This window comes from Oryzias latipes, chromosome 13 (assembly GCF_002234675.1).
Source record: "Oryzias latipes chromosome 13, ASM223467v1".
Classification (NCBI taxonomy): domain Eukaryota; kingdom Metazoa; phylum Chordata; class Actinopteri; order Beloniformes; family Adrianichthyidae; genus Oryzias; species Oryzias latipes.
In genome coordinates this window covers 19,975,576-20,000,466 of record NC_019871.2, presented here as the reverse complement: position 1 = coordinate 20,000,466, position 24,891 = coordinate 19,975,576, and the positions used below count along the sequence as shown (strand labels likewise).

General features: G+C 39.0%; 1 protein-coding gene and 1 long non-coding RNA gene across 2 annotated transcripts; one reads left to right on the top strand and one right to left on the bottom strand.

The window, feature by feature from the left end:
• The first annotated feature begins 299 nt into the window (after nt 1-299).
• Nucleotides 300-22,616, top strand: LOC101159604 (alpha-2-macroglobulin-like protein 1). The gene is made up of 36 exons (XM_004075787.3): nt 300-428; nt 553-733; nt 859-1,015; nt 1,251-1,303; nt 1,962-1,982; nt 2,465-2,630; nt 2,714-2,798; nt 6,111-6,252; nt 6,766-6,883; nt 7,006-7,115; nt 7,203-7,370; nt 7,481-7,705; nt 8,539-8,602; nt 8,720-8,865; nt 9,457-9,606; nt 9,752-9,904; nt 10,209-10,302; nt 10,389-10,590; nt 12,410-12,635; nt 12,874-13,000; nt 13,147-13,268; nt 13,534-13,585; nt 14,345-14,428; nt 14,683-14,859; nt 16,191-16,266; nt 16,817-16,973; nt 17,737-17,811; nt 17,896-18,058; nt 18,500-18,687; nt 18,832-19,044; nt 20,032-20,150; nt 20,617-20,707; nt 20,814-20,882; nt 20,970-21,075; nt 21,205-21,243; nt 22,369-22,616. Exons 1-35 carry the CDS (start codon nt 343-345, stop codon nt 21,240-21,242), a joined length of 4,404 nt encoding a protein of 1,467 aa, XP_004075835.2. The 5' UTR covers nt 300-342; the 3' UTR covers nt 21,243; nt 22,369-22,616.
• LOC110016234 lies at nt 5,003-5,979 on the bottom strand. The gene is made up of 2 exons (XR_002291547.2): nt 5,438-5,979; nt 5,003-5,353 (listed from the first exon to the last, which is right to left on the bottom strand). It is a non-coding gene; the product is annotated as an uncharacterized LOC110016234 (long non-coding RNA).
• Nucleotides 22,617-24,891: the final 2,275 nt, after the last annotated feature.

Here is a 24,891-nt window from a genome sequence, read left to right as displayed (position 1 = left end):
GATGGCCTATAGAGTGAATTAGGATAGGATCAACATGTTCATGCTGTTTTGATGCATGGATCATTGATATTTTTAGAATTTCATTATTTGGCAGAAAGAGCGCTCACTCATGATCATTTCCTTCTAACAAGGTAAAAGAAAATTTGGGTTCACTTTGAGTTCTAGATCTACTAAATAAACCATCAAAATGTAGTCATGAGGTCTGCTAATCTGATTACATAAACAGTTTTTAAATGGTTAGGAGTTGTTTCACAATTACTGACATCTAAATGCTGGGAGTGGCTTCTCAAACCCAAAACTATTTATCAGCAGTAGTCTCTGACCAAACTCCGTCAGTCAGTCATGGGTCATTCTGGGATTCAGACGTTAACATGGACACTCTGTGTCCTTCTGTGCAAAATTTCTCAGGGTGACGCACAAGAAGAAATGTAAGTTTTTACAGAATAGATTTGAATTTTACGTGTTGGCAAAGCCCTTAGTTTCATATGGTGTGTTTTGTTGTTGATGCTAATGAGGAAACTGCTGCTTTGCATGGAAATCTTCTGCCTACAGACAGTATGTTGTGGCCGTTCCTGGAGTCATTGAATCTGGAACTGAAGCCAAGTTCTGTGCAAGTCTCCTGGAGCTTAATCAAGCTGTGGTCATGACTGTCGTTTTGAAATCCAAAGAGAAAAACACAACACTTTTAGAGAGGACTTCAGACAAGAAATTTCATGAATGTACTGAGTTTCAGGTCAGATTATGAGAGGGTTTTTTTTTGTTTGTGCATGCTTAAGACAAACATTTACAAGATGCATATGTTTAGATTTTTTTGTGTCTGCTCTAAACAAAGTTTTTTATTTGATTTTTTTATCGTAGGCACCAACAGTGCAGAATGAAGAGGTGCATATACTCGAAGTGTCGGTGCAAAGTAATACGTTTTACTCCAAAAAATCCCAGAAGATCATGATTAAAGCCTTTCAGCCGAAACCGTTTGTCCAAACAGATAAACCAATTTACCTTCCCGGACAGATGGGTAAGTTCCCTAAATCTTATCAGATTATTTTTTTATTTTAAAATAAATAAAATGTAAATTTTACAGTTTTATATCATAATTGTTTTATATCATGAGACTAACTAGATATTTCATTCTAATTATGTGATTATTTTTTTTGAGTTTATAGGAAAAATTTGTTTTGCTTACATGTATTTTATTTACTGTAACCTAAATGTTAAACTGTCTTGTAATATTTTGATTTTTTTTTCTTAAGTAAATTTTAGAGTTTTTGCATTGGACAGTAAATTAAGACCTGCAAGTCTCCTGGTAAGTCTACACATTTTCCTGAGCGCTAATAAATGTTGTCTGAATGAGTGATGCAGTTTTGTAATGTGCCATATTTATGAATTTTATTGAGATGTAAACAAGTGAATTTGGCAAATTATGGCTCTAAGCACAAAAGCATTTACGTAAATGCCAAACTGGCACGTATCAATCAAATCGATTTGTCATGTTTTTGTAATGTTTTTGCATGTTTGAGGATTTCTGGTGGAAATGAGAAGTTTTTGGGATGACCTGCTATAACACATTGTCATTTCACAGTAAACTTGGTCATTATTTAGTGCCGTCTGCATACAAATAAATGCCTGTAGGATTATTAGACTGGGAGGAGCTTTCATGAATGTTTGACTTCAGAATATCCGGGAAACCCTGACTGCATTTTGATTTTGGTGAGGGAGCTGCGTAGACTAAAACCAGCAGTAAAATCCATTTTAATCAGTCAGAGCAGAGGCGAGCTGTAGCTTAAGCCACACGTGTTCTACTTTTTCCTGCAAGCTGGGGCCCAGAAATGTCAAGTTACTCATTAATTGCCCTGGAAAAACAGGAAGTCAAACTTGTTTTTACTACAGTAATTGAGACCCTAAGTTGCACATCAAAGTATGTCCATGTTAAGTAAACTTTGTGCTTTTTTTTTCTTCAACAGTTCAACGTCATCGAACTGCAGGTGAGACAACACATTAACTCTTCACTTGGTTTTATAATTCCTTAAATGATTCCCTCAATATTTTTATCGTTTGGCTTAGTCAACAAGAAAATGATCAGATTCTCAGGGTGGCGTTACTATGGGTCTTCTGTGACAAGTAAAATAATATCCGGGTTTGCCTGCAAAACACTTGTTTGAACAACACTTTTTTTTTTTATTTCGTTTCGGACTAATATCTCTAACCCTACATAACCATTCATGTCACATTTGATACATGGATTTCTGAGACTCATCTCTTTAGCATGATCTAAAATTCACTTTAAAACCTATTATTTATAACTTTGTCCATGTTTTCTGCCCAGTAGTTCAAAATCATTCCACTAGAGGCAGTAGAAGGGCTTTTCAATCTATGTATTTCTCTTTCTTTTAAATGTTGCATTTTTCCATGAATATTTCATCAGTATGACGCAAGTTTTATCCTTATGATTCATGTCATCAAACAGGATCCTCATGGGAACAGAATTGGACAATGGCTCAATGAGACGTCGGATGGTAAAATATTAGCGCTTTCTTACTCCCTCAGCTCTGAGGCACGTGAAGGAGTACACCAAATTGTTCTGTCAGTGGGTGATGATAAGATTTCTCACAGCTTCAAGGTGGAGAAGTATGGTAAGTAAAGGTTTTGGATCTGCATACATACTCATTCTGTTTCCATTTATTACATTCAAAAAGCTTTTGTTGTTTCCTTTCAGTTTTGCCTAAATTTGAGGTAACACTAAATGTAAAAGAGGAAGTGAGTATTGGGCAGGAGGAGATTACTGCAGAAGTTTGTGCAAAGTAAGTTTGAGTTTTCTCCATTGACTGTATCAGAGCACTGGAGTGAGTGTTACATTACCCATAGAGAGTAGTTTACTTCTGGCTCCAACCAAACTAAGTCGATTAAGTTACCATTTTTTTCGCAATAACGCCACCATGCACTATGTGCACTATGGCGGGTTTTTTTTATTCGTATCCAATTTTTTTCACCGACCCCCCTCCCACACACACACACTTAAGAAAAGTAATTAGCACAATTGGCAAACAGCTTAAAGCAAATTTTGCTTTTGTTTAATCAAACACAAGACAAATGTCACCCCCATTTCTGGGATGAATAATAAATAAATGAACACACTCTGAAAACAGTAAGTATAAGATTTTTCTTCTTCTCACTCCCTTTTGGACTTGTGTTTTTTATATAATTTTGTTTTAAATAATTTTCCTGTTTTATATAATTGTTGTCTTTTTTTTATCTTATTTTATTATTCTGCACTTTTTTCACCTGTCCAAAATAAAAAGGTTACTTACTTACTTACTTAAGGTCCCAGCTGTGTTTTAAGTCGCACTTTGTAGTCTAGACTAAAAGAAGACAAACATTCACCTTGAGAGTAGCTCCACCATTTTCTAAAGGATTAACAATAAAGCTCATATCTGGGGTCTAAGGTTTTAATTAAATTACTAATATCCCATCTTCTAGGGGGCCGGTTTAGCTCGTGATGGTTTGCAGTGCCTTCCGTCCGTGAAATTAAGGTTCGATTCCGGGCTGCTCCCTATTCCCTTCTCTGCTGCTGTGCCGGTCCCAAACCCAGTTGGATTGAGAGGGTTGCGTCAGGAAGGGCATCTGGCGTAAAACATTGCCAAGTTAACCATGCGACTTATCCTCAAGGGAGAGTTGTTTCGCTGTGGCAACCGCTGATGGGAGAAGCCAGAAGTGAAAGAAGAATAAAATCCCGTCTTCTCCACGGAGAAGAAGATGAAGCAGCAGGAGTCATTACAACACACTATTCTTTCTTAAAAAATAACAGTAACAACTAACTATCTAATTAATGAACTAACTATATAGGCATTGTGGAATGAGTATGTGTACGTGTGTCGGGGCACAGCGTGTGTAAGAGGACTGAGCGTGTGCCACTAGAGTGAGAGCCTTCGACTGCGATGGGTTTTTGGCAAATGTTGCAGCGTGGGGTCTCTTGCTCCACGTCTGTGGCAGCAAACCCATTCCAGTTCCAAACAACAGATTTGGACATAGCCGCATCCGCGTGGGTCAACCCCCATATGGATGCAGCAGGTTTTTGGATTGTCCGGTTCTGTAGGGGGTTGTAAAAATGAGGGGCGTTATCTTAAGAGCAGCGCTCCTGCAGTTCAAGGAACATTTAGCAAATGTAATCTCTATTTAAGAAAATAGTTGACTTTAGTCTTGCAGTTCACTTGAGGCTTGCGTATCCAACTCGTGAAAATAGAACTTGCCATTGTTGTGTGTGCAGTGAGTGTATCACTAAATATTTGTTGGGAATATGTAAGTTATGCAATACGCACTTATTATGTATGGGTAATGCTGTTGCACAGCACCCTTTATGCAGCACTCCAGTCATTAGTAAGGTGCGAGCACTGGCTCCTTACTGACCCCACACAATGCTGCTCGCACAGGGTGTGCACATGACATGCAAGTGGTCATAAGATGCCTGTAGGATACCCACACAATTTATGCTCTGATTGTCTAACTTTCTTATTTTTAACAGCCAGGTTGCATGCAATGGATCCACAACAAGCCCACACTTAACATGTGAACAGCATTAATGGAATTCAGGTGGGATTCAGGACGGTCCAAAGGAATGAAAAATCTGTATGAAACGCCTGCTTCTCACCTACCGCCTAACATATCCTTAGGTCTTGTATAAGTGTCCCCTACCAACTGCTGCTCACAGCATGCCCGTAAAAAGAAATACAAATGAACATTTTGCCTTACGGGCTCACCGTGTAGTCTTAAAGTTTTGTAGGGGCCACCTGCATTCCTCATGGAGATTTGTCCATTTTTCACCCACAGACAGCCTATATCCACCCGTACAGACAGTTGTGACTGAGGCTTAAGTTGTGATTGGTCCGAGTCGGTCTCAGTCCTTGTTTCTTTGTGTGGCATTATGGTTTTCCAGTGGAGCCACCAGAAAACTAAAAACATAATTAAACGCAAGATTCTACCACACAAGAAGCTGAAACAAGTAACTTAACAAATTCAAATCTTTAATACAAAATAGAATCGCTGAAAGAAACACTAAGTTTAAAACCACAAATTATTGGGTCACATTAGAGCCTGCACACAATCCTCCACAGCTCCAGTGCACAGTCCCCAGGCTCAACATAGTCCAGACGCCCACTGGTCACACACATGTCGCACACCGTCAGCAGCTTATGCCCTTCCATTGTACGATGTAGGGAAACTCCGGCCCCCAGTCCCATCTGGTGAGTTGGCAAGGGGCGAGAGCAGAGGCATGACCGGATGGCTCCAAAGTCCAAAATAGAAAATGCCAGTAACGTGGCAAGCAGCAACGCCCAAACAGTGGTACCAAACACAACAGTACCTAATACAGCAGACAAAACAGCAGGTGAAACAGTGGCACCTACAAAGAAAGCATATTAAATACAAAATAATAAACAGAACCTACCTAACATAGATACCTGTGCACCTTAGGAGGATGACCAACAGGAATCCCTAGAGCACACAGCTGCAATCAGCACAATCACTCTCTGAGGCTACACTCAGCTGGCCCAACCTGGAAGCAGCAGGTTAAAGCTGATTCTCACGCTGCCAGAGGGAAGCCACCTTTACAAGTCCTCTGCAGGTGAACAGAGGGCTTATTGCACCTGTGCTGGTGCGTACAGGTGGAGTCACTTTCTAAGTGGGACTCCACTTGCCACATATGGCAACTGCTCTCATCAATCAGGAGTGAGCTTGTTGGAAGGCCACACCTCTACCACTTGAAAGCGGACTTCACGAAATCTGTAAATCATAGGTTTTGAATGTTGGATGTGAGGGCCAGGAGGCTCGTCTTACTTTTATCCGATTGATCAGTTTATAACTTGAATAAGTTGAACTACAGAGAGGATTTCATGAAAAATTATTAAAAACATTTTAAAATAAGGTATCAGAGCAATAATGGTTATTCTGACCAATAAAATGACTGACCAATAGCTGTTTATTTCTCTATAGAAGTCTATGGGAATTTGTCACTCAGTCCAGTTCTCTTATGTAGTCAGTGTTCTTCACATAAAGAATTATTTACCCTTTGAAGAAAACAATGTCTAATGTGTTTGTTTCAAATTATTATTTTTAAATAGGTACACATTTGGACAGCCTGTGCCAGGAACCATTTCTGTTAAGATGTGCCGACCTTCTCAACCCTTTTATTATGGTGTTACCGTAAAAAAAGAGGATGGTTCTCCCGTGATAACTGAACCATGTGTTGGAAAGATTAAGCAGGTATGGCTTGAAGGGTATTGTTAAAAGACAAACAAAAAACAATACGATTCTGTGCTATGCCACATTTTCTCAGTACACTTTGAGAAGGCTGAAGGACAGCTGGCAGTTTGACAACAAAATTAGCTTAAATGAAGGAACATTTTTCTCTTTAAGAAAATAGTTGACATTAGTCTGAAATTCAACCCTCGGACAACAAAACTAACAGAATTCCATATAAAATTGGAAACAAAACTAATGCTGCAAATATGCAGGTCATCATTAATTTTTGATTCACAGATGGTCCAAAGTGATTCGTACTGGCCTTTTGCAGGACATACTACAATAGAAAGATTTTAGATGTTTTCAGGTGTTTTGATAATGCATTGACTTATTGACTTGAAGGTGATGGTTTTAAACTATGAAAACAATAATTAACACAGTCTGGATTGAATTTCACACCAGTTTTTAACAATGATCATGAATTTCAACATCATATTACGTCCTGATGATTTGTTGGACTGTTGTAATTCCCAGACAGATAAAAGTGGCTGTACCACCCTTGAATTCAGTATGTCGACTTTCACAAGAATGGATGCAAAGATTTTGCGCGATGAGCTGAAGGTAGAGGCTTTGGTAGAAGAGGAGGGGACAGGCAAGTGTTAATGCTTTTTAGCCTTGCTCTTTATTTTGAAAGGGCATAGGGGAGATGCTAAAACAGTACGAGGGCAGACATAGAACCACTGAAAATGAACACTTTTCTTTTTAAATATTCAGAGATTTCACTGGGACAGGCAAAGACAATCCAGCTTTCCTATGTTATTGGGAAGCTATCTTTCACTGACACCCCCAAGCTTTACAACCAAAATTCAACTCTGGAAGGAAAGGTAAGTTCTGCTGGTTCTTAAAAATATCTCATCAAACAGATAACTCATACTTACATTTTAATGAATATATCCTTATTGTTTCCGTAGGTCAAAGCCGTTTACTACAACGACACTCCCATAGCTGGAATGCAGTTACATGTGCTTTCTGGCAGGATGTGGTCACCTGAAGAACAGGCCATAGTTACGACTGATATCAATGGAACTGCCCCTTTCTCAATTAGTACACGTTCATTTGTTGGTACCATCAACCTCCACGTAAGTAAAGCTAAAGGCTAACGGCTAACATTACAATATTATGATGCATTAAGCATAATAGACCCTGAACTTGTCTTTCTAAAGATGTTAAAAATAAACTCCCTTTTAAGGTAAGCGACAAACCATCCCTGGATCACTCTCGTTATCGAGAAGTTTTTTATCAGTTGGGTTCTCACACCATTAATGTGGCCACGCCTCCTTCTCCTGATGCTGTAACAGCCAGCTCCCTGGAGATCAAGAGGGAGGCGTCTCTTTCTTGTAACAAGAATGAGGAGATCATTATCCAGTACACCTTAGTGAGAGAAGCCCAGGGCTCCGTGGATGTCGTGTATCTGGTGAGTATTCAGATTCTGTAATGTGTCTGTAGAGCTTGGCAATATGTACCTATACAGTTTAGCGTCACACTTTCAACTGTAGGCTTCCACAATCTTTCTTATAATAATAAATTTTATTTAGAATGCGCTTTATATTTTAGGTAAAATCTCAAAGCGCTAAATTGTAAAGCTGCACTTTAAATGCTTAAATCCCTCTCCCATGATGTGGGAGATGATTTTTGGCTCTTTCAAAGATTATTATACATTATGCGTGAAATGTTTACATTTTTACAGGAGACCAGGCTTGGTGGCATAAACTGGAATATTTAATGGCTAAACTTAAACATGACAAAACAATAGAGAAACAAAAAAAGGTGACAAAGCAGATGACCTGACAATGAAGAACTAAAAAACCAGACACTTAAATATACTACGGATAATTAACTAAATTAAGACAGCTGTGCATGATCAAACTAAACCTGGTGAGGCTAAAGAGGAACATGCTAAAATCAAGAGAAACAAAACAAAAATCCAAGTGCAGAATATTTACAATTATGATTGTATGGGTTGACCGAAAACCTAGAATTTACACAAATTACAATGTGAAGGAAAATTAGTTCAGAAAACATCTAAAACATGTCACAGATTAGATGAGATGAGATGATATTAGATTAGATTAGATTAGATTAGATTAGATTAGATTAGATTAGATTAGATTAGATTAGATTAGATTAGATTAGATTAGATTAGATTAGATTAGATTAGATTAGATTAGATTGTTTGTTAGATTAGATTATTTGTTGCAGCATTGAACATTTAGCATTGAACAATTTTTTTTCTCTTGAACTTTTCAGGTCTTATCCAAACAATCCATTTACATGCAAGGACATAAAACGATCCAGGTGCACGATGTGCCAGGTGTGTAACAAGGTTCAATCATTATGTTTCAGCACACACTGCAGCACAGCTCATCATACTGTATGCTAATGAAAGCACATGATGAGGACTTCTGGTTTTAATAACTTTTTCTTGCAGTGAATCAGGGAGAAGTGTCATTCACATTGGACGTATCTCCTGACATGGCGCCAACTGTCCAGATTGTTGTCTACGCCATTCTCCCGAGCCAGGAATTCATAGCGCACTACGTTTCCCTCTCCACTGGGGACTGCTTCAAGAATGAGGTGAGTTTAAATAGTCATGTTGTGACTGTTGTGTCATGTAAAAAATGTACTCCTGTTCAGTACAGCTGTTCAGATAGTAACACTTCCCCAATTCCACCACATTACACCCCTGTCTTCAGCGACTCCACCGGCTCCCTGTCAAATTCAGAATTGATTTCAAAATTGTGCTGTTCACCTTCAAAGCTGTCCACAACTTACTCCCTCGTACCCGTCCAGTACATACAGACAAACTCAGATCCCTTCATTTTAACCAGCCTCAGCAGTGAGGGGGACAGAGCTTTTCAGCTGTTCTGTACCCAAACTATAACTTTTGTTGCGTTTTTGATGCCAGTGATAGTTCCTGCAATCGTTTATTGTTTGTTCTTTTTCATCTGTTCAGTAGCCTTGAGTGACCTGAAATGCGCTTTAAATGAAATCTATTAATATTATTATTAAGGCGTAAAGAAATAAGGCACCCGCTGAGTCTTAATCTGATGGCTTAACATAGAAATTGCAGGAGATCTCAAACCATCATCTAACTAGTAGATAATAGATAATCATTTGTTCTCTAAAAACAACATCAATGGTATGTGTGTTCTGTGTTTTTATTAGGTGTCTGTTGAGTTTTCCCCCTCCTCAGCTGTCCCAGGAGAGGAGGCTGAAATGCAGTTGACCGCCCACCCAGACTCACTGTGTGGTGTCAGTGCTATAGATCAGAGCGTGCTCATTAAGGAGCCAGGTGGAACTCTGGATGCAGACAAGGTAACTGCCTCCTTTAAAACCTATTGAACAACCATGTGATCCCCAATAGGAAGACAGTTCCAATTTCACCTTTTCCGTGAAAGCTAACTTCAGGGGGGGGGGGTTTGTCCTGTTGTTCAGGTATTTACTTTGTTTTCATTTTCAGATCTATAACCTTCTGCCTTTAAGAAGAACATATATCCCTTATGAAATTCAAGAAGTGCCGGAATGTTTGCCTGTGAGACCAAAGAGATACATTTCCCCAGATTATATTCACCCTCCAAATATTGGGCAGAGTGATGCCTATTCAATGTTCCAGGTAACTTATTTTCAACAGATTTTTAAATTTAACTTTTTTTGACTCGTGTCAAATTTTCTGCTCGACACACTTATAGAGCAGACACAGTGGAGCATCATGGGATCTTAATTCCCTATCTGTACATTTTAATTTATGAAAATATTTAAAATTACTGATTACAAAGCTCCATTTAACACCTTACAGTTCTGTAACACATTTTCCATCATTTTATAGTTGCATTTTATTATCTTTTGCATATATAATGTTTTCACAGATGGCTTAACCTTTCTGAGCTTGTTCTTGGTGTTTCTGTTGAATTCTTTAGAATGCAGGATTGAAGGTTGCAACAAACTTGATTTTGCAAGTACCCACATGTCTCAAGTTTAAAGGGAGGATGTACCACACTGGAATGGCTGGGGGTAAGGAAAAAACTTATAAAAAGTGTCACATGACAAGAAGTTGCTGCAAATGAAATGACTGTTAAATTGTTTCCTGGATCTTTCAGGTATAGGCCTCTATAGAGATGGCTTAAATGGCCCTCCTCTAATGAGCAGGATGGGAGCTCCACCAGGTCTACCAGGTGCAGTTGGAGCTGCTCCTGAAGCCATGGCTTCTGTTGCTTATGACTATGACGCAGGTCCTGAACCAGTGGAAACAGTCCGCACATTTTTCCCTGAAACCTGGATTTGGGACTTGGTGGAAGTTGGGTAAGTCTGAAAGACAATGAATTCATCTGGGATTTTAAAAATGTCATAGTTCTTACTGAGTGTATAAAAACAACAAAACACAAAAGTAACTTTTCTGATAATTTAATACTCCGCTTTAGTGCAGGGAGTTATTTTGTCAGTTTAAATCATTTTAAAGACCTACTCCAATGCAAATTATATTTTTATGTTTTTTAGCATTTTTTTCATGATGGAAGACATATATCAAGACAATTATGACTAAAATTGCATTTCTGAGTATTTCTTTATTTAAATCATGGTAAACGAGAGTGGATCGAGTATATAGAGTAAAATGTCATTTGAAAAAGCTTGCAGATTTTAAGAACAAACTACAATCGGTAGGTAACAAGCTTTCTGCTTCACTCCATTTTGATGCATCCTCTTGAGACAATTAGATTTATATATGTCTTGGTTTTCCTCGTTTGAGCTGGCATCTGGATCAAAACTTTATGGCGGGATAGCTCCGATATTGCTTATAGCAGTAGTAATGTTAGCTTGGGTTGTGAGGGGCCGTAAGCTAGTGGGAGAAAGTATAAAACAAGAGATGATGAGAAATGGGCGCAGTTTTACTCTGCACCAGCAGCCAAACCCACAACTCTGAGACAAATTTCTCATGAACTCCTGCCGCTCTGCAGAAACCATGTCCTAGAACAGTGTTTTTCAACCTTTTCTTAGCCATGGCACACTTTAACCTTAAAAAAATCCCGCGGCACACCAGCATCCAAAAATGAAAAAAAAAAAAAGGAGAAACTCATAGTCTGTATTGATCTACAGCCCCTCCACAATCTCACATGCATTTTTGAGATAATTGTAGCAGAAAAAGCTGGAAGCTGCAGCTGTTTTTTTTCTAAAAGATGCAATAAAAGTTAAGTTAAAAGATTTAAAAACAGTTTGAAGTGTGTTCGTTGGATTCAAGACGTTTTACAACAGATCTCCTTGTGCGCTGTCACTCTCACAACCCAATGCATCATGGGACATGTAGTGCATTAAACGGCCGGCGGAGATCGCGTCTCTGAGCTTCATTGTTTTGTTCACTTGTTCCACGGTCTGATACCGGATTCTGTGGAAAGCTACACCGCTAAAGACGAGCTTTAGATGGTATTTTTGTTAGAACTGAGCGACTTTACGAGCTAAATCGGGACAAGGAAGTGAAGACTTTAACCACTTCTGATTGGTCAGACTGATGACATGTGATTAAGCCTTCAAGAATGATTGGTGGAGACAGTTAAAGCGACGGGGCTTTTCCAAAATACAGCCGGAGCTGCAGCTGAATCGCGGTACCTGTCATCCTTATCAAAATGTCTTTAATAAAATAAAATAAACGCAAAGAAAAAAGTATTTTATGATCTTTCATATAGCTAATTTCTTAGTGTTTTATCAGGGCCTGTTTAGGTGAACACAGAGCTGAAATCCTGGAGATGGGAAATGTTTTTAGATCAGTTAATGAGGGCAATTTCCCACGGCACACTTGACCATCTCCCACGGCACACTAGTGTGCCGCGGCACACTGGTTGAAAAACACTGTCCTAGAACACAAGACAATTTTGTTTATTTTGCCAAAAAATGCCAAAATGATCATTCAAAGACCACTAGGAACACTTTGAAAATAAAAGAAAAGATGATTGGAGTAATCCTTTACTGTAAAAAAAAAGAATTGAAAAAGATTTGACCAAAATATTTTGCTACTATAAGCTCTTTCTCAATTAAGTAGATTTGCTTAAGTCATTCAGTGTGTTCATGCTGTGCTCTGTGCAATAACATACAATCTGACTGAAAGCATTTTCATTTTTTTTTCATCAAGAGAGTCTGGAAAAAAGACTGTGGCTCACACTGTCCCAGACACCATCACCACCTGGGAGACAGAAACCTTCTGCTTGTCCTCTCAAGGTTTTGGTCTGGCTCCTCGTCAAAAGATTACCGTCTTCCAGCCTTTTTTCCTTGAGCTGACCCTGCCCTACTCCATCATCAGGGGGGAGAACTTTGAGTTGAAAGCAACTGTCTTCAACTACCTGAGCAGCTGCATCATGGTAGTGAACGATTTCCTCTGGCTTCAGCTTGGTGGGGTTGAACCTGTGATACCCCAGCACTCTTCACTGACCATGTGATAATGAAATAACATTTCTTTTTATTTCGCCCTCATCTTTTTTTCCTTTGCCTGCTCTGTAATTAGATTAAAAAGACTTGTTTTGTGACATTCTTTTCCAGCTTTTCCAGAATCCTAAACAAATACACTGAATACAAAACGCTGTTGTGTTTTTGTGACAGGTGGAGGTAACTCCGACCCCCTCATCAGACTACACCCTCACTGCCCTCTCTAGTGACCAGTACACATCCTGCCTGTGTGGGAATGAACGCAAAACCCTCCGCTGGAACTTGGCTTCTATTGCATTAGGTGAAGTTCTGACTTTCATGTCAGTGATCGACTTAAGTTCTTGGTCAGATGTTCCCGTAGTTGGGACTAAGGCTTTAGTCAAATACACCGATGAACAGTTCTAACATGTTTGAAGTGATGAAATCAACATGTGTGTTTACTTTTAGGGGTTATGAATGTGACAGTCAGTGCCGAGGCTGTACCTTCCCATGCTTCATGTGACAACGAGATCGTGAAGGTCCCAGAAAGAGGCCGCATTGACAAAGTCACCAAATCTCTTATAGTCAAGGTTTGTTCTGACCTTGTTCCACCTGAACTTGAACAGTCATACTGTAGATTACCATAGATAGATGGAAAACTCCACTCAATATTTCATTTTATTATTATTTTATGGCAAAAAAACATTAGCCCTAATATTGAAAACCTGCACTGGACAGAGTAAAATAATAAGCTTCATTTTAATATTGGTTAACTTTGCAAAGGATGTCAGATATTAGATTAATTAAGATTTGCGACTAACCAAACGGTGACCATCGCCTTGTGCTTTCTCTCAGGCTGAAGGAGTTGAGGTAACAAAGGCATACAACTGGCTGTTGTGTCCAAATGGTAGGAAGAATGCAGTGCATTGCATGATATGAAAAACATATTTTTCTTCTATGTTTTATTATTAAAGGGGCCATTTGACAAGCAGATGAAATATTTTGTTGTGTGTGTAAAAGGTTTGTATTATAGTTTTTGATTTCTAATTTAGTCCACAGAAAAAAGACACAAAATATCACCAAATATTTTTTATCTAGTTTCTATCTTAAATATCTTTTTGCACTTGATATAAGACAGATCTGCCTTCCTAGTGACTCAAGACAATAAATACTGAATATCTTGAGTCGTTGGATCTTGAAAATATCAAATTTAAAGTATTATCTCTAATGAAACCAGTTTGTTCCTAGTATAGACTACATGTAATTTTTAAAATTTCTAGTTTTATTTTAATTGATCTAGAAAGAAGGATAGTTGAACTGTTGTACCACTTAAAATAGGTTGTTTTGGAGAGAAAAATGGATAAGCATGCATGTAAATATATAAAAGTACCTGCTTTAAATATATACATGCTCATCTTAGGACAATATTTCCAATGATCTGTGCAACACACCTAAATATGAGTGTTTATAGATCATTTCTAGATTCATTTTGACTTTACAGATCAGGACATCACAATTCATTTAGGAAATCTTACCAAGGCAAATTCTTGTTCTTTTGACAGATTTTATTTAGTAATAACAACAACTTGTTTTCTATATTTTATTACTAGGAAAGAAAGTTTAGTGTAGTCATTTATTTGCTGTAAAATCATTTTTGTTTCTGCAGGAAACACTTTGACTGAGACGACAGAGATCCAACTTCCTGACAATGTGATTGAAGGATCTGCCCGTGGGACGGTATCAGTTCTTGGTAAAACAACAAATTCACTGGAACTTTAATCATTTGTCAGGAACACTGCATGTGCTAAGATTCAATTTAATTTTCTGTTCACCTTTTATTGTATTCATTTATTCTATTCAAAGTTAAGTCAAATCATGTCTGAAATTAGAACCAATCAGGTCAGCTTGCAGAAATCTTTGAAGACAGGAGGGAAGGGGCTGAGACGGATCTTTCTGAAACACAAAAGCTTTGACTGCAATTTATATCTGACCGTTTTTGTAAAGGTGACATCCTGGGGCGTGCCTTGAAGAACCTGGATGGACTGCTGCAGATGCCATATGGATGTGGAGAGCAGAACATGGCTCTGCTTGCTCCTGACATCTACATTCTTCATTACCTAAAAAGCACCAAACAGCTGACCCCAGAGATCAATGAAAAGGTGTCCCAGTTTTTGAAGAGTGGCAAGTATTTCTAATACTTAACATTTTTCCATTAGTGCCAAACCACTTTTCTTGAATCCTTAGTATTTTTCTATCAAGTTTAAGTTCTACTACGATCATCTTTTGATCTATTTTTACAGAGTTTCCAGTGGTCTTTTAAATATGATTATGCCATTTTTAGCACAAAAAAAAGCAACCGGCCCCCTTTTACCCTCCATATGATGAGAGCTCTCTGTTTCCTAAAAATGCAATAATTCACTCTCCCCATGACTCAGTTCAAACCTCAATTTTTGGGTCACACTTTTGTTTAGGTTCAATGATTGGCGTATAACAAAACAATGACGGAACATTCTGAAAAGCCCTTTTTTAAATTTACCAATAAGCAAGTAAAAATGAATAGAAAACCTTTCAGTTGGCTTATACTAAGCCCAGTGTTATGTAATAAAACAATAAGTACTTAATCCTTCTTAAATTTAGCAAAGCATGAGTTTGACACTTTCAATGCAAACATGCTGGTATGCAGTATGGATGCAATGATTCACTTTCTTCATATTCGGTCTGATGGTTTTACAGACTTACACTTTTCGAGTGAGAGTTGTGGCATTCCGTCTGTTTACATGCTCTACCACTAGTCTACAGCCCCTCAAAAACCCAAGCTAACATTACCTCTGCAACAAAAATGGCGAGCATTGTTGGAGCTATCCAGCCGTACAGTTTTGAGTCAGATGTCAGCTCAGATGAGGAAAAAAAAGACCTACATGGAGCTATTTGTCTATAAGTGGATGAAGCAGAATGGAGCGGAGCAGAGAGTTTGTGGCCTGCCCAGCATATAACATTCAACGTCAGAAATATGATCTTTTTCTAACAACCTTTTTTTTGTCTGCTCCTGATTCATGATTTGGATAAAGAAATACTCAGAAATACAATGTTATGTTTACATTTTTTTATTTATGTCGACAAACATCAGAAAAATGCCACAAGAACATGTTAAAAACACTATTTTTCATCAGAGTGGGTCTTTAAAGAACCATAAGCAACATGCACTTACCTTTTGCTTAAAACCCTTGTTAAAATGCAATGATATTTGTAAATGAGCCAGGGACTCACACACTGTATCTCGAGCTTGTAGTCTAACCCGTCCATCCATCTCCTCGGTAACCCCCTCACTCACACCAACCACACTCACGTCCTTCATCACTGCATCCAAAGATACTAGAGAGGAGGGAAAGCTTTCTTCAAAACCGTTCCGGCAGTTTCCTTCCCTATTATGCATTATTATATGTTAATAAGAAGAACTGCAAAATGAAGTCTCCACAAATTGTGTTTATACCTTTTCTGTGTTTTTGCCTCAGGCTACCAGAGACAACTGAACTACAAAGACAGTGAAGGGGCTTACACTACATTTGGATCAGGACCAGGCAACACATGGTGAGAGCAGCAGGAGTACAACGTCTTAAAACTTCTTTTGGGTTTGGGTAAAATCACTCACTCACAAATTAAGTGTATTTAAACATTGCACTCTCTGGGCAACTTACTCAAATGACTCAAAACTGGAACAAATTAGATAACTTATTTGGAGCTTTTCTTCCTTCTTCGAAGCTTGAAGCCCCTCATAGTCTCATTACACGTTCTTACATCAATGGCAGCAAAGCAGCCATTTACAGACACTCAACCACCTGGATGAATGTGGAGTTAAGGGCCTTTACGTGCAACCTTGTATTATTTTGCCATCAATTTTGCAGAAGTTTTTACACAAATCTTTGGTAAATCAGGCTCGACGCATATGCAAATGCATTTAAGTCTGTTCAAAGTCTGTTTAAGTCTGTTTTAAAATATCAGGTCATCAGTTATTGCATGAATTAAAACTAAAATTTTCTGGAGTCCAGGTTGTTTTAAAAAGGAAATGATAAGTTCTTTTAAGTGCTGTAACTTGTGTAAATGTTACTCACAGAGAAATACTGTTTTGGGTTTTTTTTAGGCTGACAGCATTTGTACTGAGATCTTTTTACAAAGCGCAGTCTTTCATCTACATCGATGAAGAGAAAATTAAAGAATCCAGGAGATGGCTTGAAGGAAAACAAATGCAGAATGGCTGTTTCGAACAATCAGGAAAACTCTTCAACAACAGAATGAAGGTAAGGTTATGGTATACTTCGTAAATTTTCAATCTAGACAGCGTAGATTTTTGCTTTAGTTTTTTATTTCAGAGCTTTTGTATATGAAAACTGAACTGAGTGACCCCTCCCCTCTAGAATTCCAAACAGGAAGTACCTGCTGACTCAAGGAAGCTAAAATCCTCTAAACATTTTTAGAGAAATAAACAGCTATTACTCAGTCATTCTATTTGTCAGAATAAGCATTCTTGATCATCTGTAGTGCAAGTTATTAAAGTTATAAACTGACCAATCAGTTATCTCAGTAAAAATAGGTGGAGCCTGCTGGCCTCCATGTCCAACATTTAATTGATTGAAAGATTTGGTGTAACCTGCTTTCAAGTGTAAGGGGTGTGACCTTCCAACAAACTCTGTCAAACACTCTAACAGAGTGTTTTCTATGGTTGACGTCTCTCAGTCCAGTTCTCTGATACAGTCAATGTTCCAGCCATACATTCAATTGTTGTCGGTTTTAACAAATAAGCAAAAATATCTATTGCTTTTGGAAACTCTTCCTGTCAAATTAAAGCTATCGAGGTTTAATAAAAACTTCAGTTTGTAGCTAAACCCAAAATATAATTAAAGAACCCCCAAATAAAAAAAATGTCCGCCTGCAAACCAAGTTTAGAGAAACACTCGCTCTGAGAGTCAAATCTGAGGATTCTGTACCATCCATCCATCTTCCTAGGATCCTTATCTAGGATTCTGTACTATAATGTCTTTCTCTTCCTTTTAATCTCTGCAGGGTGGAGTGTCTGATGAAGTTACTCTGAGTGCTTATATCACTGCTGCCTTTTTAGAGATGAAAATTTCCCCAAATGTATGTAAGACATTCAAGGCATCTTCTTTACATATAATGAAGACTTAACAGTAATATTTATTTTTTTCTTATTCAATGGAAAAGGACCATGTTTTGAATAAAAGCCTGTTGTGCCTCAAGTCGTCCCTGAGCGACCTCAGCAACACCTACACTACAGCTCTTCTAGCTTATGTCTTCACGCTGGCAGAAGACATGGAGACACGTGATCATCTTCTGAAGCAGCTTGACAACTCTGCAATAAGAGAAGGTCGGTTATGTCCAAACGTCCAAATATATATAAACAGTGCTGTTTTGACGTTTTTTGTCCCTTCATTTAAACTCACAGAGGTCTTTGTGTTGGGCTTCCATTTTTTAGAGGGATAATCTTTTACTCTTTAGTCGTTACTCCACTTAGAAGTAGTTTTTGCTAAGATTAATGAGTATTTTTTTCTCACAATAAAAATGATGGCTGACAAAACACATAAATTATAGTTGGATTAAAGATTAGTGTTTAGCATAGTGACAATATTAATGCCGAATCAAGTCATTTTAGTGGAGAGCAAATGTAATTTGACTACCTTAGTCACACAAACCTGTATGGGGGTTGAAACCAGGTGAACTGATCTGGGAAATTTGGACTTTGTGCATTCATGCCGTCACCACACAAACCCCACAACACGTGGTAATGTGAAATGTTTCCTTCCTTTAGGGGGGTTCCTGCACTGGTCACAAACAGGAACCGAGAAGTCTGATTCCCTCTCAGTGGAGATTACCTCCTATGTGCTAATGGCCAAACTAGGAGCATCTCCCACCTCTGAAGATCTGGGCTACGCCTCAAGCATTGTCAGGTGGTTGTCAGGACAGCAAAACTACTACGGAGGATTCTCCTCCACTCAGGTATTGCACTTTGGTTTTATCGAGATAAAGGTTTAAAGTTTACAAAGTTTGTTTTCTTCAGTGAGAAAATGATTCTGAAGAAAATGTCTTTTCATGAGTCAGCACAGATGTTGCTGTGATCTCTAATGTGTCCTGTGTTTGAAGGACACAGTGGTGGCCCTCCAGGCGTTGGCCCTGTACTCCAGTCTGGTTTTCACTCCAGGCGGTTCAAGCACGGTCACTCTTCAGTCTCCTAGCGGCCAGCTGACGTTCCACGTAAATCCAGACAATAAGCTTCTTTATCAGGAGAGCGTGCTGCAGAAAATGACAGGAAGCTACAACCTTGAGGTGAAAGGATCTGCGTGTGCTTCAGTGCAGGTCAGTGACAGCATCAGCAAGATAGCATCATGTGAGATAGCATCATGTGGGTCTGGTTTGCTCCTGATGAAAAAAAAGAGGTTTTTGCCTTTAAAATAATTTTAGGAAGAAAGGGTTGGGACTGCAGGGTGGTGTAGTGGTTAGCACTGACACCCCTCAGAGGTCTCCACGCAAATAAGAAACATATCATTAAGTCATCAACACATCACAGGTCAAAGCTCAAAGATCAGCTGCTTTTACCTTTCAAGTTAATTCAATAGAGCCCGAAACTCACTTAAAAACTTGCATACAGACACATAAGAACAAGTGTTCTGAATACTGAAATGTGCATTTTTTAAGCCAGAAACACGCATTTTCGCGTGTTTACACAGACTTGTCATTGAAAGAGACCACTTGAGCACGCGTTTCTGAGCCCGGTGTGAACATACCATTAGCCCTAGCTCAGATATTTGAACTCTGCAAAATATTGTGCCACGTTGCACTACAACACACCTGGACACACTAGGCTGCGACACCCAAAACACGGAGCTCTGAACATTGACCTAACACGGAAACTGGACACCCCTGCCATGGATGTCACATTAGGTGTGAATGCAGTTTAAAGTAGGATGAGCATGGGTTTGCTCCGCCCACCTCAACAATTTGCCGAAAATAGCTAAAGAGCAGAATAAAGCAAAGAGGAGGTTTTGATGAATCTGCATCAGCATTTGATTAGTTCCAACAATTAACATGACTTATCTAAAAACTGATAAGTTATTTGTCTGATCTCACAAGTATTTGAAAACAAGAGACTTTTGAAGAAACAACTCAAATCAGATTCAATTTTTATATTTCCCCTTTAAAAAGACACATAGGATCAAAGAGGAAAGAAAAGAAGCAGCAGTTTTTTTTATAGCAGAGGATGGTCCACCAGTTCTTCCAAGGCCAAATAAATATTGACACAACTGATCTTTAAAAGAATTGACTATTTTGTGTTCTCTTTTGCAGATTTCTCTCTTTTACAACATCCCCACCCCCCAAGAGACAAACACCCTGAGTATAAAGGTTCTACCGGAAGCTGACTTATCAACCAAGAAACCCAGAGTGATTCTGAAGCTCAACTCCCTGTAAAGATTCAACACACATCATACACACAAACGCAGATCATGGTTTCTATTGGTGACTTTTAGACTGTGTTGTTTTGGAATGAGTGCAGGCAGAAGTGGAAGTTTATTTTCAGAGCTAATGTTCTGAGTTCTGATCCTCAGGTGATGGTCAGGTCCAAGCCTTCTCTTGTGAAGCCTCCCTGAGGATCTGACTTTGTGGAGCTTCACAAACTAAAACTAAAGTGTCTCATTTTAATTAGATGTTTTTAAATGTATCTTTTTATCAAAAATACTATTTTAAAAAAAAGTTTATCGAAATAGTAGTTTTATTCAAACCTTCTCCTTTGTTAGAAACTTATTTTTCCTCTATTTCAAAAATCATATCTGTTCTGTTTAATGTTGTATTTGTATAACATAAAAACTGCAAATTATGAAAAAAGTGCTCTAGAAATGTTGGTTGATACAAATAATTTCTTGTTCTTTGCAGATACACTGGGAAAGAGACAAACACAAACATGGTGATCATAGATATCACAATACTGTCTGGATTTGTACCGAACGTGAAGTCTTTAGACAGTGTAAGTTCAATTTTTGTTTCTCCTGGTTTCTTTTTATATTTTGAATGAGAAAGCTTTGGTGCTTCTAAGGACAGAAATAAAAAGTCTCAGGTTTTGCTCTTTGCAGATCAAGAAAGCACCCCTCGTGGATCGTGTCGAGCACAAAGACGGCCATGTTTTGGTTTACCTTCGAGAGGTAAGAAGAGGCTTCAGAATAATTCTACCACAACCATAGTTGAGTTTGTTGCCTAGTTTGTAATCTGTGTTGGGGTTGTGTGTACAGCTGGTGAAGGAGCTACCCATGAACTACAGCCTGGTACTCGAACAGCAGCACGTCGTGCAGAACCTCAAACCTGCTGTGGTCACACTCTACGACTATTACCAGCCAAGTAAATCACTTTACTCCTAAAATATCTGATCAATAAACTAATAAATGATTCATTTTAAGTATTGTTTTTAAATTAAGGGACAACTTAATGTGGAATTTGATTTGAACTTGTCCTATTTTCTCTTTGAAGGTGAACGAGCTGAGGCCGAATATACTTTTCAAAATTGAGGTAAAAGAAAAAATGTAAACAAAAAAATGGCTTTGTTCATGCAAATGTGTTTGTGTGGGTGGGTGTGTATCTATGGGTGTGTTTGTATGCATTTTTGTGTGTGTTGATGTGTGTTTGTGTGTGTGTGCGTGTGTGCATGCGTGCACACACGCACACACACACAAACACCTCCATCAACTGTTGTCCACCTGAGCATAGTTTGGCTCCCAGAGCGAGCAGCCTCGACAAAGATGCCCCTCTTCTTGTCACATGTTCAAACCACCTGGCTCGTCAATGTTTGCATTTTCCTCTGGTTGTGTCAAAGGAAGCTTATTTACATCTCTTGCATTTGTGATATTAGCTGCTCATTTATCCCTATAGATGGATCTGCCTCAGGGTGTAAGACTGAGGCTGTGTAAGACTAACATTTTTTTCATTTCTCCTTTAAAATGGTACATAGGATAAAAGGGGAAAGGATCAAATTACCCCCCAAATTCCTAAAGCACCCCTTTCTAGGCATCCTGTCAAAGAACACGTCTGCACTGGATCCACAGGTTCTCAAACATGGAACAGACATGTGTGGTGCTCCATGCAGAACCATGAACCCATGGTCCCATGGTCTCAGAAGGATCCATAGTATGGGTTAGGGTTAGGGTTCCTCCTGAATGTGAGCTTCAGCTGATGACCCGGCCAGGGCAGCTGAGGAGTGGCCTTCTGCTGTAAAATTGTAAAATGATTTTCCACAACGCTGCAGCCAAAGCAGTCCTAAAACAGGCAGAGGAGCAGACCACAGGAAATAGGAGGATCCATCAACATCTCAGCTTCTCCTCACGTGAGATGTGAGCCTCCTGCAGGCCACAGCAGGTGTTTACCTGCTGTTCTACATTCACTGCAGTAGTTTGGCCTCAAACTCAACCCAAAACTCAACACAACCATCCCTTTAAAACCATCTGAGTGATTCTGTTGCTGAATTCTCTTAGTCCATCTGAGAGTTTACTTTGTTTTGTTTTATAGTAACTGAGTGAAACTGGTTGATGTTTGGGCTTTTATTTCTGAAACATCGTTGTCTCTTCATTCTGCAGCTTGTTAACCTAAAAACACCAATTAAATAAAAATGAAAATGTATCTCTTCTCACTTGTTTTCAGGAGTCACTGCTGCACTTCAGATCACAAGAATGCGGGTGGCAGTACATGCCTGAACCTCATCATTTTACCTCCAGGAGGAGACATTAAGCATCACTTTTGTATAAACTATGAGTTTTAAAAGTTCAGTAAAGAGACTGTCCTAAGTGAAGCTCATGGTTTTATTTCTGTGATCCACTTTGTGTGAACGAGTTGAAAAGAAGAGATGAAAAGTATGAAATACATTAAAAGAAGGTTTATGACCAAAATAAGACCAAATAAAACATGAGTGGATGTTCTGCAGTTCTTAAACCCCAAACCAACAGAAAAAAAGAGAATACAACACTCATCTAAAGAAATATATAGAATGTCAAATTAAAACAGCACCAGCTTTAACACAATAAAGACCACATACACACATCTGTATATATAAATATTGTCTTCGATAGATAGATAGATAGAGAGAGAGAGAGAGAGAGAGAGAGAGATTTTATTCCAGACTCATGGTCCAATCAGTAAAAAGGAGTACACAGACCCACTACATTAAAAATAAAAAATACACGGTGTCAAAAATACACAAGTTGAGGTACAGTATATAGTTAACAAAAAAATACCAAGATAAAAAGATTACATATACATACCACACCATAAAAACATTAGCTACAATGACAAATAAAAAGACAGTCCCTCCAGTGTTTCCATTAATTTGACTGGAAGCGTATGGCACTAAATCTATTGTTACTTATAGCCAAGATGAGAGTATTCTATGAAGCATTTAATCTGCAGATAAACTTGAACATGAGTGAGCGCATAGAGGCCAGAGAGTGTAAATTCTGAGAGAAACGAACAGCTCACTAGCACTCGTCTTCCTTGACTTTTTTAAAAGCCCTCTTAGAGCATCATTGTACGCCACCTGCAGCTTTCTCATACTGGCACTTTTATAGTTCACCCAAAGATGAGCTGTATACAGAGGAGTACAAAATGCTTTAAATAATGTCCCCTTGACTCCTTCTGTACACATACCAAACTTTCGAGAAAGAGTGTTGGCTTGGCCATATACCACACAACACTGTAGATATATCTGCGTCATCCGACAAGTCTTCTGAAAGGACATGCCCAAGATACTTGATCTTATGAGAACACACAAGCACTGCATTTGAAAGGTAAAAATCAGGGAATTTTTGTTTATTGTCTTCTTTTGTCCGAGAAATCACATTCAGACTTTTTTTTGTGCATTACTAAAGATGTAATTACCAAGCCAATAAGCTGAACAGATGTTAAGCAATTGTTGAAGACCAGCAGTACTTGGACTCAACACAACTAGATCGTCAGCATACATCAAATGGTTGATAATGAGATCTCCAGCCACACAACCAGTGTGACAGGCTTTAAGTTTAAGAGACAATTCATCCAAATATAAATTAAACAGAATAGGAGAGAGAATGCCCCCTTGTCTCACCCCATTGGTGGATTGGACTTTAGCCATATACAAATTACCCAGAAAATGAAAATCCAAAACTCAGAGGCAGAAAAAACAGATCAGAAACAAACAGACCAACCCTTGACCAGGGACAGAAAAAAGGGGTCAGTAACAGCCAGGCAAAAACTGTGAGCACTGTGAAATGCTGGAATATGAGCTAAGGCACAATGAGCTAGTAAAGAGTGTGTTATACCTAAAAACTGTGGCTCACAGGTGGAATGAATGACTGATTAGGCACAACAGGTGGAGACTGGAGAGTGGAGGGCATGCCAAGTAAAACTCACCACACATCATGACGGTGCCTCCCAACTAAGAACCGTCACCAAAGGTGCAACAGGCTGCCCAGGGTGATCAAGATGAAACTGAGAAATAAGGTCAAGGTCCTGGATGAACTGAGAAGGCACCCGGGACTGCTCCTCAGGATCATAGCCCTCCCAGTCTACCAGATACTGAAACCCCCTTCCCCGACGGTGAGACTTCTGAAGAGCCTCAACAGTGTAGGCAGGGCTTCCATCGACAATCCGAGCGGGAGGGGAATTGGAAGCGGGATCCAAATTAGAGTTCAGAGTGGGCTTCAGCCTAGACAAATGGAACGTTGGGTGAACATGCATGGGTAACAGCCGCAGGCGGACACCAACAAGGTTGATCACTTTAGTGATGGGAAATAGGCCGACAAAAAACTCCACACCCAAAGTGGAAGGTCAGAGGTTGACAGCCATACCTATTGACTAACATGGTACGATGGAGCTGGCCTTCTGCGTCTGCCATCTTGCAACAGTCAACATGTTTGGGACCAAAACCTTTGGTTGAAGATGGCGCCAGTGCCTCGATCGCCAGTGCTTCGATCGCCAGTGCCTCGATCGCCAGGATGACAGTGGAGGGGAGAGGAATGGAACAGTTTGAAATGGAATGCTTTTGAATGTGACATGCTGTCAGTCCTAAATACTGTTGCTCACTGGTGGAATGAATGACAGTGATTAGGCACACCAGGTAGAGACCAGGAGAGTGGAGAGCATGCCAAGCAAAACTCACAACAGATGGATGATACACTAATAGTAATGTCATTA

Excerpts from the sequence above, each read along its gene's own strand:
- LOC101159604 (XM_004075787.3), top strand. The coding sequence starts at position 343 with ATGGGTCATTCTGGGATTCAGACGTTAACATGGACACTCTGTGTCCTT. Across the intron at positions 7,371-7,480 it reads TTGGTACCATCAACCTCCAC|GTAAGCGACAAACCATCCCT; the intron begins GTAAGTAAAGCT and ends CTCCCTTTTAAG. Across the intron at positions 20,883-20,969 it reads TTTTGGTTTACCTTCGAGAG|CTGGTGAAGGAGCTACCCAT; the intron begins GTAAGAAGAGGC and ends TTGTGTGTACAG.